The sequence below is a fragment of the Bos mutus genome, chromosome X, assembly GCF_027580195.1.
Source record: "Bos mutus isolate GX-2022 chromosome X, NWIPB_WYAK_1.1, whole genome shotgun sequence".
Classification (NCBI taxonomy): domain Eukaryota; kingdom Metazoa; phylum Chordata; class Mammalia; order Artiodactyla; family Bovidae; genus Bos; species Bos mutus.
In genome coordinates, this window is record NC_091646.1 from 67,783,295 (window position 1) to 67,802,321 (window position 19,027).

At 40.2% G+C, this 19,027-nt stretch overlaps 1 protein-coding gene across 1 annotated transcript; it reads right to left on the reverse strand.

Annotated features, from left to right (window-relative positions):
- Positions 1-9,489: 9,489 nt before the first annotated feature.
- ZCCHC13 (zinc finger CCHC-type containing 13) lies at positions 9,490-10,301 on the reverse strand. The gene has a single exon (XM_070366167.1). It carries the CDS (start codon positions 10,015-10,017, stop codon positions 9,502-9,504), a length of 516 nt encoding a protein of 171 aa, XP_070222268.1. The 5' UTR covers positions 10,018-10,301; the 3' UTR covers positions 9,490-9,501.
- Positions 10,302-19,027: the final 8,726 nt, after the last annotated feature.

Genomic DNA, 19,027 nt, shown 5'->3' on the forward strand with positions numbered 1-19,027 from the left:
ACAAATATTCTCTCCCATTCTGTAGATTGGCTTTTCATATTGTGGAGTCGTACAATATTTGCTCTTATGTGTCTGGATTATTTACTGAGCATAATGTCTTTAAGGTTCATTAATGTTACAGTATGTATCAGAATTTCCTTCCTTTTTATGGCTGCATAACCATTCGTAGCATGTTTATAACAATTTTGGATATCCATTCATCTGTCAATGGACACTATAGTTGCTTCTGTCTCTTGGCTGATGTGAATAACTCTGCTATGAATTATATATGCTATGTACCAATGTGTCTTCAGGATTATCAGTTCAGTCAGTTCAATCGCTCAGTCGTGTCTGACTCTTTGCGAACCCATGAACTGCAGCACGCCAAGCCTCCCTGCCCATCACCAACTCTCAGAGTTTTCTCAAACTTATGTCCATTGAGTTGGTGACGCCATTCAACCATCTAATCCTCTGTCATCCCCTTCACCTTTTGCCCTCAATCTTTATAGCATCAGGGTCTTTCAAATGAATCAGCTCTTCGCATCACGTGGCCAAAGTATTGGAGTTTCACCTTCAGCATCAGGCCTTCCAATGAACACCCAGGACTGATCTCCATTAGGATGGACTGGTTGGACCTTCTTGCAGTCCAAGGGACTCTCGAGAGTCTTCTTTAACACCACAGTTCAAAACCATCAATTCTTCAGTGCTCAGCTTTCTTTATAGTCCAACTCTCACATCCATACATGACTACAGGAAAAACCATAGCCTTACCTAGACGGATCTTTGTTGACAAAGTAATGTCTGCTTTTGAATATGCTATCTAGGTTGGTCATAACTTTCCTTCCAAGGAGTAAGCATCTTTTAATTTCATGGCTGCAGTCACCAGCTGCAGTGATTTTGAAGCCCCCCAAAAATAAACTCAACCACTGTTTCCCCATCTGTTTGCCATGAAGTGATAGGACCAGATGCCATGATCTTCGTTTTCTGAATGTTGAACTTTAAGCCAACATTTTCACTCTCCTCTTTCACTTTCATCAAGAGGCTCTTTAATTCTTCTTCCCTTTCTGCCATAAGGGTGGTGTCATCTGCATATTTGAAGTTATTGATATTTCTCCCAGCAATCGTGATTCCAGCTTGTGCCTCTTCCAGCCCAGCGTTTCTCATGATGTACTCTGCATATAAATTAAATAAACAGGGTGACAATTTACAGCCTTGACATACTCCTTTTCCTATTTGGAACCAGTCTGTTGTTCCATGTCCACGTTCTAACTGTTGCTTCCTGACCTGCATACAAATTTCTCAAGAGGCAGATCAGGTGGTCTGGTATTCCCATCTCTTTCAGAATTTTCCACAGTTTCTTGTGATCCACACAGTCAAAGGCTTTGGCATAGTCAATAAAGCAGAAAAAGATGTTTTTCTGGAACTCTCTTGCTTTTTCCATGATCCAGCGGATGTTGGCTATTTGATCTCTGGTTCCTCTGCCTTTTCTAAAACCAGCTTGAACATCAGGAAGTTCACGGTTCACATATTGCTGAAGCCTGGCTTGGAGAATTTTGAGCATTACTTTACTAGCGTGTGAGATGAGTGCAACTGTGTAGTAGTTTGAGCATTCTTTGGTATTGTCTTTCTTTGGGATTGGAATGAAAACTGACCTTTTCCAGTCCTGTGGCCACTGCTGGGTTTTCCAAATTTGCTGGCATATTGAGTGCAACACTTCAGCAGCATCATCTTTCAGGATTTGAAATAGCTCACCTGGAATTCCATCATCTCCACTAGCTTTGTTCGTAGTGATGCTTTCTAAGGCCCACTTGACTTCACATTCCAGGATGTCTGGCTCTAGGTGAGTGATCACACCATCGTGATTATCTGGGTCGTGAAGATCCTTTTTTGTGTATTCTTGCCACCTCTTCTTAATATCATCTGCCTCTGTTAGGTCCATACCATTTCTGTCCTTTATCAAGCCCATCTTTGCATGAAATGTTCCCTTGGTATCTCTAATTTTCTTAAAGAGATCTCTAGTCTTTCCCATTCTATTGTTTTCCTCTATTTCTTTGCACTGATTGCTGAGGAAGGCTTTCTTATCTCTTCTTGCTATTCTTTGGAACTCTGCATTCAGGTGCATATATCTTTCCTTTTCTCCTTTGCTTTTCGCTTCTCTTCTTTTCACAGCTATTTGTAAGGCCTCCTCAGACAGCCATTTTGCTTTTTTGCATTTTTTTTTTCATGGGGATGGTCTTGATCCCTGTCTCCTGTACAATGTCATGAACCTCCGTCCATAGATCATCAGGCACTCTATCTATCAGATCTAGTCCCTTAAATCTATTTCTCACTTCCACTGTATAATCATAAGGGATTTGATTTAGGTCATACCTGAGTGGTCTAGTGGTTTTCCCTACTTTCTTCAATTTCAGCCTGAATTTGGCAATAAGGAGTTCATGATCTGAGCCACAGTCAGCTCCTGGTCTTGCTTTTGTTGACTGTATAGAGCTTTTCCATCTTTGGCTGCAAAGAATATAATCAACCTGATTTTGGTGTTGACCATCTGGTGATGTCCATGTGTAGAGTCTTCTCTTGCGTTGTTGGAAGAGGGTGTTTGCTATGACTAGTTCATTTTCTTGGCAAAACTCTACTGGTCTTTGCCCTGCTTCATTCCGTATTCCAAGGCCAAATTTGCCTGTTACTCCAGGTGTTTCTTGACTTCCTACTTTTGCATTCCAGTCCCATATAATGAAAAGGACATCTTTTTTGCGTGTTAGTTCTAAAAGGAAGGTCTTCATAGAACCGTTCAACTTCAGCTTATTCAGCATTACTGGTTGGGGCATAGACTTGGATTACTGTGACATTGAATGGTTTGCCTTGGAAATGAACAGAGATCATTACAACGGCACACACAGTGCGGTGGCTGGGACGGTGCACATAGTGTGGCCAAGAGGAGCTACCCCACATCCGAGGTTAGGGGCAGAAGCCGGGAGGATCCCATGCTCAAGCAGCTGTGGCCAAGACGAGTTACCCCACGTCCGAAGTCAGGGGCAGCAGCCGTGAGTGCCAGGCTGCAACGGTGCAGGAACGGCCAAGAGGAGCTACCCCGTGTCCGGGGCCAGGGGTGGCAGCCGGGAGGATCAACCTCCAAGGAGCGGTGGCTGTGCGGGCGCAGGAGGGCCTAGAGGAGCTATTTCACGTTCAAGGTCAGGAGGGGTGGCAGTGAGGAGATACTCCTCATCCAAGGTAAGGAGCAGCGGCTGCGCTTTGCTGGAGTAGCCGTGAAGAGATACCCCACGTCCAAGGTAAGAGAAACCCAAGTAAGAGGGTAGGTGTTGTAAGAGGGCATCAGAGGGCAGACACACTGAAACCATACTCACAGAAAACTAGTCAATCTAATCACACTAGGACCACAGCCTTGTCTAACTCAATGAAACTAAGCCATGCCCGTGGGGCCACCCAAGACAGGTGGGTAATGGTGGAGAGGTCTGACAGAATGTGGGCCACTGGAGAAGGGAATGGCAAACCACTTCAGTATTCTTGCCTTGAGAACCCCATGAACAGTATGAAAAGGCAAAATGATAGGATACTGAAAGGGGATCTCCCCAGGTCAGTTAGGTGCCCAATATGCTACTGGAGATCAGTGGAGAAATAACTCCAGAAAGAATGAAGGGATGGAGCCAAAGTAAAAACAATACTCAGTCGTGGATGTGACTGGTGATAGAAGCAAGGTCTGATGCTGTAAAGAGCAATATTGCATAAGAACCTGGAATGCCAGGTCCATGAATCAAGGCAAATTGTAAGTGGTCAAACAGGAGATGGCAAGAGTGAACGTCAACATTCTAGGAATCAGCAAACTAAAATGGACTGGAATGGGTGAATTTAACTCCGATGACCATTATATCTACTACTGCGGGCAGGAATCCCTTAGAAGAAATGGAGTAGCCATCATGGTCAACAAAAGAGTCTGAAATGCAGTACTTGGATGCAATCTCAAGGTAATGGTGACCTCCCTCAAAAGATCCCATGCATGTACTGCTACACCCAGTGCCCCCAACCCTGCAGCAGGCCACCACCAACCGACGCCTTCACTGGAGACTCCTGGACACCCACAGGCAAGGCTCCTGTGGGGTCACTGTTCCTTTCTCCTGGGTCCTGGTGAACAAGGTTCTGTTATGCCCTCCAAGAGTCTATTTTCCAGTCCTATGTAAGTTCTGGCAGCTCTATGGTGGGGTTAATCACCACCTCCTCCAAAAGGACTTATGCCATACCCACACCCAGAGCCCCTGTCCCTGTGGCAGATCACCGCCAACCTGTACCTCCTCAGCAGATGCTCAAAGACAGTTCTATCTCAGTCTCTGTGGGGTCCCTGGGTCCTGGTGCACACAAAGTTTGTTTCAGCCCTCTGAGCGTCTCTGGTGGGAATGGGGTTTGATTCTAAATGCAACTTTGCCCCTCCTACAGTCTTTCTGGGGCTTCTCCTTTGCCCTTGGATGTGGGGTATCTCCTCACAGTCCCATGAACAGTATGAAAAGGCAAAAAGATAGGACACTGAAAGAGGAACTCCCCAGGTCAGTAGGTGCCCAATATGCTACTGGAAATCAGTGGAGAAGTAACTCCAGAAAGAATGAAGAGACAGAGACAAAGCAAAAACAACACCCAGTTGTGGATGTGACTGGTGATGGAAGCAAGGTCCAATGCTGTGAAGAACAATATTGCATAGGAACCTGGAATGTTAGGTCCATGAATCAGGGCAAATTGGAAGTGGTCAAACAGGAGATGGCAAGAGTGAACGTTGACATTTTAGGAATCAGCAAACTAAAATGGACTGGAATGAGTGAATTTAACTCAGATGACCATTATATCTACTATTGTGGGCAAGAATCCCTTAGAAGAAATGAGGTAGCTGTCATAGTCAACAAAAGAGTCTGAAATGCAGTACTTGGATGCAATCTCAAAAACGGCAGAATGATCTCTGTTCATTTCCAAGGCAAACCATTCAGTATCACGGTAATGCAAGTCTATGCCCCAACCAGTAATGCTGAAGAAGCTGAAGTTGAATGGTTCTATGAAGACCTCCAAGACCTTCTAGAACTAACATCCAAAAAAGATGTCCTTTTCATTATAGGGGACTGGAATGCAAAAGTAGGAAGTCAAGAGACACCTGGAGTAACAGGCAAATTTGGCCTTGGAATACAAAATGAAGCAGGGAAAAGGCTAACAGAATTTTGCCAAGAGAATGCACTGGTCATAGCAAGCACCCTCTTCCAACAACGTAAGAGAAGACTCTACACAGGGACATCACAGATGGTCAATAGTGAAATCAGATTGATTATATTCTTTGCAGCCAAAGATGGAGAAGCTCTACAATCAGTGAAAAAGGGACCAGGAGCTGACTGTGGCTCAGATCATGAACTCCTTATTGCCTAATTCAGACTGAAATTGAAGACTGTAGGAAAAACCACTAGACCGTTCAGTAGTTGGACACGAGTTTGAGCAAACTCTAGGAGATAGTGAAGGACAGGGAACCTTGGTGTGCTGCAGTCCATGGGCTTGCAAACAGTCAGATATCACTGAGAAACTGAACAACAATCTCTCTGGCTCCAGCCTTTTTTCCAGATACATTTTCACATTCCTAATTTCTATATTTATGCATTCCTTCCATTTAAAAAAGTACATGTATCTTCTTCAGGTTTTTCTATTTTAAATATATTTATTTTGTTCAAAGAAGCTGATTCTTTATCAGTTCTAAATTATATGTTTTTAAATTTTTTTTGGTTTTAATCTTTTTTCATTTCTCTAAGTTCTGCAGTTTTGTCTAAGTTTTTTAAAGAAAATCTGAATTATAATGTAATAAAATATTTTTCTTTGATATACTGTTTTTGGCTGGAGTCCATAAACTTTGTTTCCATCTTCTAAATTGCTGGCCATTTTCATTGTGATTACCTTTTTGAACCTACACTTATTTAGTAAGTGATTTATACATTTTAAAATACCTAGGGAGTTTAAATTTTTTAATTTATTTATTTTTGGCATTTACTCTTGTTTTAGAAAGTACAATCAATCAGAGCTTTTATAACAGGAAAAATATCTATGTTACAGTGTATGTACTATTTATTTGATAGCCTGATCATTTCTCTGTGTCAATAAACATTCTGCTATAACATGATTTTTAGTAGCAGCAATGTGTTTTATCTTATACATGTGTCAATGAGTCCCATTTTAGATTCTATGCCCTTTAAAGATAAATGTTTCTTGTGTATCAGTTCAATAAATAATGTTGAGGTGAACACTAATTTTAATATACGTTTTGAGTATATATCTATGATCATTCTCTTAAATTTCTAGAAGTGTAATATTTGTTTCAAAGGATAAAGACTTTTTAAAGGTTTTTGACCTATAATGCCAAATTGACTCCCAAAAATGTTATATGAATTTTCTGCCCCCAGTGGTAATGTATGGGGTCCTCATCCCTCCATACTCTGGCCAATAAGATATAACTATGCTGCTGCTGCTAAGTTGCTTCAGTCGTGTCTGACACTGGGTGACCCCATAGACAGCAGCCCACCAGGCTCCCCCATCCCTGGGATTCTCCAGGCAAGAACACTGGAGTGGGTTGCCATTTCCTTCTCCAATGCATGAAAATGAAAAGTGAAAGTGAAGTCACTCAGTCGTGCCCGACTATTAGCGACCCCATGGACTGCAGCCTACCAGGCTCCTTTGTCCATGGGATTTTCCAGGCAAGAGTACTGGAGTGGGGTGCCATTGCCTTCTCCCAGATATAACTATATTGAACCTTTTATTAATGTTGTGTGAGTCACTCAGTCGTGTCGGACTCTTTGCGACCCCATGGACTGTAGTCCACCAGGCTCCTCTGTCAATGGGATTCTCCAGGCAAGAATATTGCAGTGAGTTGCCATTCTGTTCTCCAAGGGAATCTTCCTGACCCAGGGTTCAAACCCAGGTCTCCTGCATTGCAGGCAGATTCTTTACCTTCTGAGCCACCAGGGAAGCCCTGGTGACAAGCGTTTTATTAATACATAATGTCTTTGTTTGTAGACTTTTGGTTTAAAGTCTATTTTGGCTGATATTAGTCTAGCCATCTCTGTTCTCTTGGTTACAATTTGCGTGGATTTCCCCCCCATCTTTTCACTTTCAATGTATTTGTGTCTATGGATATAGAATGAGTCTCTTCTAGACCACATGTAGTTGGATCATGTGTTTTTATCCATTCTTACAATACCAGTCTTTTCATTGGAGAGTCTATTGATCGACAATTTAAGTAATTACTGATAAAAAAAAAAGGACTTTTGTCATTTTGATATTTGTTTTCTGTATGCTTTATAGCTTTGTCCCTCATTTCCCTGCATTACTGTCTTCGTGTTTAGCTGATTTTTTTTTTTTTGAAGTAAAGTGCTTAAATTCCTTCCTCATTTTCTCTGAAGTTAAAGAGGGAACTTGTGACTTGGCTAGAGGAAGAGAGCGCTGCTTACCTCCAGCTAAAAGTTTCCACACAGAAATGGGTGCCTATTGCTTCCTGATCTTTGGCTTTGTTCCAAAAAGAAGTAAAAGGATTTCCATGGGAAATGTTCCAATTTTTAGATGTTGGCATCTAATGTTGATAACGTGCAGGTCAAACATATTGTGGACCTGATTCAGTAAGAGGGCTACCATTTTGTAACTTCTGGCACAGGGTACTGGTGAGTCAAAATAAGGCTTCCTTCCTCTGAAATTAGAAAAGATGCCTAAAGGGAATTTAAAGAGGCCTTCATTGATGTGTGTGTCCTTAATAAAGGGACATTGCCTCTTTTCCTCCTCCAACTCTGGGCCAAGATTCTGAAGGCATGGGAAATGAAGTACCAGATGGTTGTGGGGGAAAGGGGGTACAGAATTCAAAAGCAGATTCCTGTGTTCCTCCGCTAAATAGAGCTCAGCACCACGATGAGACTCAAGAATTTGTTTGGCTCAGTGTGATATAGGAGTTTTCAGCTGTGTTTTGACAGACTGGACTGAGATTGCCCCAATTGCTCCATTGAGAGGCTAGTAGTGTGATTGAGTTTATCTTGTTTAGACAGCACAGAGAGCGACAGAATCAATTTCTAGGAACGAAAGAGGGTCACAAAAGGTCAGACTCAGCTGAATTGAAAGAGTCTTTCAGATGGGGATGAAAGGTTACACATCAAGTCTTATGGACGTTCAAAACAGAATGTGTCTTCAGTTATAAAACCAGATACATTTCTTTGACCATTTGAGTTTATGGATCATGAACTATACCCCCTACACTACCTTTTCTGATATAAATTCTATCACATTCTGTTTGATATGTAGTATTGTCATCATCGTTATTTTGTAAGTCATTTTTCATCACAACTTCAATTTTCTTTTGACACCAACAGTTACCACTCCTCATCCCAGGTTTTATTTAAAATCTAAAATTGCCTTTTCTATTTTGTAGAACTTCAGTTTTTCAGATCTGATTTTTAAAAAATGGACCGTAGCATATGAAATTGAACATATTCATATCTGTGAAAATGTATTTTTTAGAAATTCCTAAACATAATATTCGTACCTGCAAAAATGTGTGTTTTTGAAATTACCAAAGCCCCAATCTATGTTGAATCTTAATGTTTACACCTGTTTTCTTAGATTTTTAAAAATATGTATGTCTAAAGTAATTAGCTTCTAATTAAAATAAATTTAAATATAAAAAATATGTATGTCTAAATAATCACCAGTATCTTTATGTTCACAATTTGCTGCTATGGTTTTCTTTGTTTGGTTGTTTCCTCACTGTTCTCTTTCAAAGCTACTTATACACATTATACATATTTTTCTGGGTTATTGTCATTAAACTATACACTTATGTAAGACCAGATAGAGATGTATTTCAATGTCATTTAAAAGCTAATGAGTTCAAATAAATCAAAGCAATCAATACATAACTAAAGTTAAAGCTACTTGGCAAGATCATAGACATTTCTAGGATCAGCTGTATTTGTGCAACAAGTCTCTGAGGAAATGTCACCTCCTCAGGGTGCCTTGTGTATCTAAGACAGAAATATATGTCCCCCCACACACATTCTCTATCCTTTTACCTGGTGTTTGTTTTTTTTTCCTCTATGGCAATTTATCTTCATCTGACACACTATTTTACTTGTTAATAGATTCTAGGCCTGTGTTTGCAAACTTGGTCTGATTTATTCACTGATATGTATCCAATTCCTCAAACAGTGGCTGGCACACAGTGGCTCTTAAATGTTAAATCAAAATGCATTCAAAGAATCTAGAAGTTGCCTAACGCTCAGGATGTTCAATGATCCGAGTCATCAGTGACGCAGAAACATTAATTATAAGACATCTACAAGTGAGTAACTTTTTTGAGATTTTTATTTTTTAACCAGCCCTTTCCTCTTTTAACATGGTAGTTAAAATTCACTGACCCGGAAGTAGCCTCAATCTATCAATCTTTGGTCAAAGAAGAGGTTTCAGAGACAATAATACAATTATCAGTGAGCAAAAAGAGGTGGGGAACAAAGGGAAAAATTAAGCGTTAGCCTCAATTGGGCATTCCCGGGTTAGATGTCCGGATTTGCCACAGCGGTAGCAGTTGACCTCATTCATCTTTCTACAATTGATGGCCACGTGGCCAATCTCGCCACAACGGTAGCACTTGACTTGGGTGCAGTATTTTTGAATGTGGCCACTTTTGCCGCAAGAGTAGCACTTCCGCTCTTCCTGACGGTCACAATCACGAGCCAGATGGCCTGGTCTGCCACAGGTGTAACAGCAACGCTCTCCCTCTCGCTTAGGCTCGGCACAGTCTTTGGCAATGTGGCCACTTTTCCCACAGTTGTAGCAGATGTCATCGAGAAGGTCACAGTCCTTAGCATAATGACCAAATTTACCGCAGCGGTAACAGATGACGGGTAGGGTGGTTGAACTGCACTGAGCTCCACGGCCACGGCCTCTAGCTCCACGCCCCCGAGCTCCTCCTCCTTTAGAGCATCCCGGGGCCCAGTGGCCAACGCGTCCACACTTGAAGCACTCCTTACTGCTCATGGCTGTGGTGGGATCTGCAAGTGAGTGGGTCCACTGCTGCCCCGGAGGCCCCGGCACAACCTCTCCTTACAGCGGCTTAGACAGAACTGGCAGTTTTTCTCTAGGGGCCTCAGCGACGTCACACAAGGCTTGCGCACAGTCCCATTCTTATGTCACAGGCTTTCCAGCAGCCCCTCCCACCTGACTTTCCTCCTGTAGTTGAAGCCCAAAGCACAGCTGGGTGGTGTTTTCCGTTTTTGTTTAGTTTTCAATTAAATAAACGTTTCTTGGGTCTTGAAGTTTGAGTTTGAATCCCTTCTTGTTCAGAAAATGTACCCTGTAGGATTTCATATAATCAAGTCTTAGGTCTGCTTTGTGGTCTAGTAGATGACCAGTTTTTATACATGTGCTATAGACATAGGAAAAACATGTGTGAGATGTATCTAATCCAGAAACAAATTATGACAAATTAGAGTAATTCATTTGCGGGGGTTAAAAATGAAATACAAATGTCTATAAAGATATGATATACATAAAATGGAAAAAAAATCTGTAAAATGCCACAGGAAGATTTACTCACAATTTAGCCTATTGCAAGAATCTTAGTTTTCAAGATCATCATAACCATTTAAGGTACAAAACATATATGATTGAATCACTCAGTATGAAGAACATGATATTCCTTGGAAAATAAATTACAAAACCTTCATTTAAATACTGGACAGTATTCCTCTCTGTTTCCTAAGTTGTTTATATAATATATAAAACTCATAAGGATTTATGGACATGTCCATTTATATAGATACAGAAACAAGTATAGAAAGCTAGACACTGAAATATAACCTCTAGCTATTTTGGAGCTATATGATTCAATAAGACTTTTTCCTCTTTATTTTCCTTCTCTAAATTTTACAATTTTTGAAATAAGGTTTAAGTTGTGTAATTTTAAAAATCCACAATAAATATTTTTCTTTAAGTTACTAGTTAGCTATACGTTTTGTATGTGAATTTTTTTCAGGAAGCCAGTACAAATGTATAGACATAAGAATAGTGAATGTAGCAATTGCCCTTTAATTTCAATATGACTTGATCGGAATGTACAACTGGTTTCATAAATGCAACCACAAAGAAAAATGTTTTCAAAAATTAATAAAAGTTATAGATAAAGAGCATGTGCACATGCCAAATATAGAGTAATGTAATGAACTTTATTCTTAAATAATTAAATGGTGCTTCATAAATTGTTTAAAATGGCAAAAATTCTGTTTTAAAATTTGATATATGTTCATTAAATAAACCATATTATCATGTTTAAATTCCTTTATAGGTTTATATTTTTATTAAAGTAATGCATGCCCATAGTTTAAAGTATAGATTTTCAAACAGGTTTAATTGAGACAGGAAAGAATGAAGGGAGAAATTTATTTTACATCACAATAGAGGGTATGTATGTGAGTGTGTGCTATAACTCAAGTAAGTTTAAAAAAAAAATAATTACTCTTAATGTCTACAATGCACTTTAAAATTATGTTGGCCATAATAGCCATATGTAGGATTATGACTATACAAGCCCATGTAGGGCTTCCCTGGTGGCTCAGTGGTAAAGAATCTGCCAGCTAATTGAGGATATGCAGGTTTAGTTCCTGGGTAGGGAAGATCCCCTGGAGAAGGAAACGGCACCCCACTCCAGTATTCTTGCCTGGGAAATTCCATGGACAAAGGAGCCTGGCGGGCTATAGCCCATGGGGTCACAAAAGTCAGACATGACTTAATGACTGAACAACAACAACATATATATATGTTGCTGTGCCACACAGCTTGTGAAACCTTAGTTTCCTAACCAAGGATTGAACTTGGGCCCTCCACAGTGAGAGCATGCAGTTCTGACCACTGGACTACCAATTCCCTGCAATGCATTTTTTTTTTCTTTCTGGCTGCACTGTGCAGCATGTGGGATTTTAGTTCCCTGATCAGAGATCTAACATGAGTCCTTTACACTGGAAGCATGAAGTCTTAACCACTGTACTGCCAGGGAAGTCCTCTTGCAGTGTACTTTGATGTTTTCTGTCATGTTGTAAAAAATGCTGGTGGTGACCCATTAATCTTTCAATTCATTAAATGATTTTAACTCATAGTTTGGTTCATAACTATAAATAATGCTTATATTATGGCTTCTTGATATTTCCATTTTAGACATTATCTATGATTTTCCATTTCAGAGAATAAACATTTAGCCCTCTTTTACCTACATCATCTTTTGGTACACTTAATGCTCTAGCACTCCACTTGCCTTCCCCCACTTTCACCTTTCTCCTAATATTGATTTGGTCAATATCCAACATTTACATAATGATAACCATGTAAATGCAACTAGTGGCTCAGCCATATTGAATTTTGTCAAATGCTTTTTCTACATCTCTTGAGTTTGCCTTGATTTCTTACATTTGCTAGAACCACCATTAAATTGCCAAACGTAAGTTGTGAAAGTGCACATCTTATCTTGTTCCTTATCTTAAAGGGAAAGCTTTGGTCTCAACATTCTTAACAATTAGAAAGGATGATGTACACATTTTACAGGTCTCAGAATTTATGGAATTGGGGCGGGGGGGAGGCTTAAATTTTGGTATTTCCAAACTGGCTTTCTTAGAAAGCAAGAAGAACCAGCCACCAAAGTAAAACATCATAATGGGAAACAAAACATTATTTTGTATTCTCTGCTTCTCAAATTCAAGGAGGAGTCTATTTCAGAGTCTATTCAATACACTTCTCTCAAAATTACTACGTGAACTTCTCACAGAAGACAAGCCTTTAACATTGAAGGACACTGAACAGTATTTTTAATGGCCAGACAATACCAGGGTTATGAAGAGAAAGAAAAAGGTGTTGCATATTCCTTCTTACCCCCAAACTAATTGAACACCCTTTCCCTTTATGCTCTGTGCATAAGGTCTTTTGGTTCCCTGCCTGAGTCTCCTTCGTTGGTTCTTCATCAACCAGGCATTGTTTGCCCAACACTAGCTAGTTGAGAGCTCTTTTGGAGCAGTTTGAGAGCTGCTTTGGAGAAGATTGTGAGGGTATAATACCTTTTAAACAGTATTTTTTGCCTTTTTTTTTTTTTTTTTTTTACAGTTTGCAATATCAGACACGCAAGGGGATGAGTAAGAGGACCAATAGGGCTGCAGATCAGGCAAGGCCAAGAATACAAGAATAGGCCACTAAGGATAACCGAACAAAGGCAGCCAAGGGGGAGAATGGCATTGAAATGGTGGGCTAAGAACAGGAGAAGGATACATGAGGAAAGGGGCTGAGGGAAAGGTGGCGGAGGCCTGTGTGACTAAGGAGAGAAAATGTTGAAGAAGCAGGATGAGCTACGGACCTGCGTAAGGGTGAAAGGGTGAAGACCGCCGAAAAGTTTGCCTTGGAGAGAGCTAGGCTTGAGTGGGGGCGGGGGTCGGGAGAAGAGGGCGTGCTCGGCGCATGCGCCTGAAGCACATTGCCGCTATCCTGGAGGCGGTCCTCTCTGGATATCAGCGTTGCGGCTGGAGGCAGGGCTGGTCCTCAGCCTGCTGTCCACTGCCACCTTGGCCTGCTCTTGCGCCGCGAACTCTGTGCCGTCGTTCCCTTTCACCATATTTTGGGACGGCCGGCGCTAAGAATTTATGCTATGACCTTCGATTCAGCCAGGAGGTAAAGGAACGACATAGGGGAAGAACATGGAGGGTGGAGGAGGGAACTCGGGCCAGGGGGATCCTTAATTTGTGTGTTCTCCCCGTTCACGAGAGGAAAAAATGGGGGACAGTACGGGCCTCAGACCTACAAAAGGATGTTGACCATTTAGTTCCCATTGTAAAAGTAATACAGGCTTCTTTCCTTTAATCAAGGTTGTGCACCTGAGCGTCTGCATTTTCCATAATGTTCCCTGTATTAAAATTTCTTGGATTTCCTCATATGCAGTAGAAGATGTATTTAAAGGTCGGGGCTGTAGTACTAGGCGATTATGAGAGCTTTCTTTGCCTTTGTTCAGGGTGGTAGGTCTTATTACGGAAAACCGAGGGTACTCTAAGCCCCTCCCTGGGAGTCAGGGCGGATTCTATCTAGATCTGGCATCTGCTCTGAACACCTGCAAGCTTTGACGTCTTTCCCGCATTCCACTTACCTAGTTTATCACACCTACCCCTATCAAGGAAGGCTGGTAATGACTCTTCTTTATTGAGCACTGGGGGCACAATTGTAGGGAGAAGCACATCTAGATATCATCAGGCACTTATATATAAAAAACGGAGGTCGGGGGACAGACGCAGTGCGCAAATATACTTGAGAGTGTGAGGATGCACGACGCGGTAGCACGCAGATATATAGTCGTGTTTTGGTAACCGTGGGGGATTAGTTCCAGAACCCCCGCAAAGACTAAATTCCGCGGTTGCTCAAGTCTCCTATATAGAATGGCTTAGTACAGTTAGTCCATCGTATCCGCGGAGAGTCCACTGTATTTGTGGTCTGATGTGCGGGGTGGGGGTGGGGGGCGGGGACGCTCCACTAGGGACAGCCGGAGATACGCATGCGCAAGGCTTGGGGCGCGGAGTGGGTATCGAATGCGTATTTAAGAAAGGAAAGTTGTTGGTAGTTGGTACCCGCGGGAGTGAAGCTGCGCATGCGCATTTGAGACGACATTGTGAAGGTTGGATTTAACGCGAGGGGGAGAGGGGCGCATGCGTATTTCAAGCGAAATGACGCGAGGAGGCGCGCAGCGTACGCGTAATTAAGATTGCAAAATGGCGAGGGGGAGGTAAGTTGTCTTTTTGCTTGGCCATCTTGGTCTAGGAGGGCCTGCCGAGGAGCAGATCGACCTTTCTGGTTGGGTGAGGGGATCAGCCTGAGTCGGAGCTGTCCTAGGCTGTGGCTAGATCCACTAGATACTGACTCAGAATCTTAGCCCCTCTCTGGCCTATGAATAATGCGGGTTCAAAAATGCGGAGGCGATGATGATTTTACAAAAGGTTGCAGCAGCTGGCTGTGTGTAAGAAATGCGTAAAACGCGAGCACTTCGTGACAAGGCCACGTTCGGGCAGTACGCCTCTGGAGGGCTCTCTGTTGGACACGGAGATAGTGGGCCGGTGTCCTTGGCTCCGGACACCTTCTCTCATTCCATCAGAGTAGCAGAACTCAGTGGTTGCAATACTGTGAGAATCTACAGTTGGTCAGAAGCCCTTGATTTTCTCCCCTTGAGGTTGTAGGGGTGAGGATTTGGCTGTTTCCAAGTCCTTGTTCCACTTTGCTTTAAACCTGGGATCTAGGCGAATGGTGACGGTAGTATGTAGGTGACCTGGGTTTCACACCTTGTCTTCTAAATTATTATTATTATTTTTTTTTTCTGTAGCACTTTGAGCACAGTTTCATCTAGGGGGACGATTTTGTTTTATTTTGTTTTATTTTTAGGCAGCAGCACTGTCATGGCTCTTAGAGGGCTGTCAGTAAAGATCTATTGTTAATCATCGCTAAAACTAGTAATTTAGCAGTTAAATATGTAGAAGAAAAGGCACAGGATTCAAAATTGAAACAGGCCTTTTCACTAATCCTAGCTGTGATCTAATACTGGTCTTTATCCTTCTCGGGCCTGTTTGCCTAACTATAATAATAATTAAACTTAAACGTATTTGGAGCTTAAACTATGTGTCAGATACTGGGTCTATATGCTTTTACACATGCCTTAACTAATTTAGTACTCTCCACAGTCTTATGAAATAGCAGTACCATTATTCATCTTTTACAAATGAGAACTCTGAGGGATACAGATAAAGTAAATCCAAGGCTTTATATCCTTTTGAGTGACTGAGATTGGATTTTTATTCAGGTAGTATGGCTTCAGAATTCTGTGTTCTTAAACATTATATTTATCCACCAAAATGATGCGGCAGATTTAAAGGACCCTCCACTTATGATTTCAAATTTTATTCATAACTTAACCTATGCTATTTAAGAAAGGAGACCTATTTGCTAATTTTTACTCAGTGCATTGTATAAGGTTACATATGTGGAAGACAAAAAGTAAAGTATTGATCTGGAGCCTAGTGGGGTGGTCATCCTTACCTACCCTTGTCTTCTATGCTTTTTGTTCTGCAGAGGGTTTAAAATGGCCGACTGCGGCAGGCTGGACACACCCTTCTTGTTTTGCCAGATTTGAGGTCTGGTCTCATGCTTTGAGACAACCAGTCATTTGCTGCAGTAGAGATTTTTTCCTTACCCATTGTTAATATTTTGGTGTTTGATAGCAATGTTAATTGTAAAGGAAAGAAAATTGTAATTTTCTTTCTTATAATAAAAGACAGAAAATACATGGATTTCATTTATTATTTGGTTGGGATAGATACATTTGAAGTGAAATTACTATGTCAAAGGATATGAACATTTTTAACACTTAATATGTATTGCCAAGTTTCTTTCTGAAAAGATTGTACCAATTTACACAAGCATTGAGTAGTCAAAAACGTTATTTCAATGGATTAAAAACCAGTATTACTTTAATTTTGCATTTCTTTGGTTTTAAGTTTGGATTCTTTTTTCCTCCATATGTTTCTTAGTAGCTTGATTTTTCTTTCATATGATGGTAGTTCATGTCTTAAATGATTTATCAGTTGGAGTTTTAGTTTTATTTTTATTATCTATTTGAATGTGTTCTATAAATAAAGGCTATTACTCAAATTTCTGTAATTTATAAATATGTACTCCAGGTTATTGTTTGCCTCTTAATTTTTGTATTTAAATTTTTGGTTAGTAGAAATTTGAAATCATGTGGTCAAATCAGTCAACTGTTTTGTGGTTTTTCTTCCATTAAGTTTGAATAGTTCCGTCAGTCTAGAAATGTGGTCAATATTCATTGTAGCTTCGTCTGAGGGGAAAATATGAGGGAAAAAGATCCATAATTTCACCTCACAGAGATAACCAGTGTTAATAAATGTATTTGCTTCTTTTCATTCTTTCTGGATTTTTCTACAGGGATCATATATTTATATTATTTTATGTCATGTTTTGAGTTTATAATGTGCATTTTTCCATGTTAAATATTTTTGTAATTGTCATTGAATGGTTTCATGATATTTTATTGTGTGGAAGTACTTAAGATTTTCAGTATTTTAAGTTAATGATTAATGTCTTTTCATTTAGTTTTTATTGTTTCTCTTTTGAGTTATTCTTTATATTATAGAGTTAAGAATTACAATTACTCATCAAAAACTTTGAACATTTTAAAGACCTGCCATAATAGCATTCCAAAACATTATGTCAATTTTTGTACCCATTTAGTTACATTAAGAAATGGCAACCCACTCCCATGATTCTTGCCTGGAGAATCCTATGGATAGAGCAGCCTGGCAGGCTACAGTCCATAGGGTCTCAAAGAGTCGGACATGACTGAAATGACTTAGCAGCAGCTACATAAATTTTTTTTTGTAATTTTACATGTATAAGAATGGTATCTTTGATTTATGGTACATTTCTCTGTATTATTGATGAAGCTGGATTCTCAAATGCTAATTATTAGCTATTATTTCCTTTTGTGAACTATTCAACTTGGGTCTGAATGCTGTATATTTGTAAGAGCTCTATATTATGTGCTCTATATAAAGAATCTATTACCCCTTGTCATTTGTTGACATACACACCTGGTATATGTTTGTTGCTATTGAGTATGAAAAAATAAGACAACTACTGCATGGAATACATGTGAAATTCTTGGTAGCCATTTTGAGAAACATTTATCTGTTTTTTAAATAGATAGCTATTTCTTTTTATCTGAAAAGAAAGCATTGATTGCTGCACAGCAGTGATGCTCCCTGGTTATGGGTGTGGGGAGAAGACATGGCAACGTTTTGCCTCTAATAAGACATGGCAACCAACGTAGATAAGACACAAAATGGTAGCCTAGCCACCCTTCCCGCATCCACTGGGGGATTGCTGTTATTATGAGTGATCTGGGGGAAGATATGTACAAGGTGTAATGTTCACATTTGTAGATGACATGGAACTCTTTGGAGATGTAATGTGGTAAAAGGAACAAACTGCAACACCTGAGAAGACATTGTGCATGTGGGCTGACAATCGGCAGAATGAAACAGGGAAGAAAAGAGCAATGTAATGACTTTAGGGGAAAATGGTATGTTAAGTGTAGAAAATAGTGGCCTCAGAGACACTGGGTCCCAAGACAGGGATCTCAGTGTAAATGGAAACAATTTATTGATGTCATCAGTTCAGTTTGCTGGTGCAGAGACAAAAGAGCCATTAAAAACCTAGGCTTTATTAAGAACTGTGTGACACACAAAAATTCCATCCTATCTTTGTATAAAATCATGTGAACCAAATGACTAGTTAACACTAGTAATCTCTCCTCAAGGAGTCTCTTACTACCTCTCACTGAATTTTGAGAAGGTGTTGGGAAGAGTGTGTTACCTGTTTTTTATTTTTCTTATTTCTAATACGGAAGTGATTTAGATTATATATTCTCAAAGATCTTGGAGAGTGGTAAGGTATTTTATTTTGGTTTCCTGAAACTGTGTCTGTTATTTATGGTTCAGAATCTGTTTAATTATATTTACTAAGTAGAACGTTCTAAATTATTATTCCCACTCCATGAGCTATATACTATCTCCTTTATATTTAGTCACATTCTAATTTTTATTTTTTCAGTTAAGAGGGATTATTGGATATAGAGGTGTCAAGTGAGCCATTACTGCTTTTTGTTACCTAGTTTTATGGAATTAATCTAGTTGTAAATTCCCATTTTTCAGCATTTTTTCAGCTAGTTGAAGAATAGGCTTATGTGTATGGTGGGAAGGTTGGAGTATAATAAGCAAAATGAAACAAAGTAACAGCAACAAAGCTTGTTTTGTAGAGGTGATTGAGAAGGTCCTTTACTGGAGGTCTGTACCTACCTTAAGAGTGGGAGTCCCATTTTATGTCATGCCAGTACTTAGTTCCCAAATTCATTTATGATCAGGAGTTAGGGAGAACCTGCATATTTGAAATAGCCCAAAAGCAC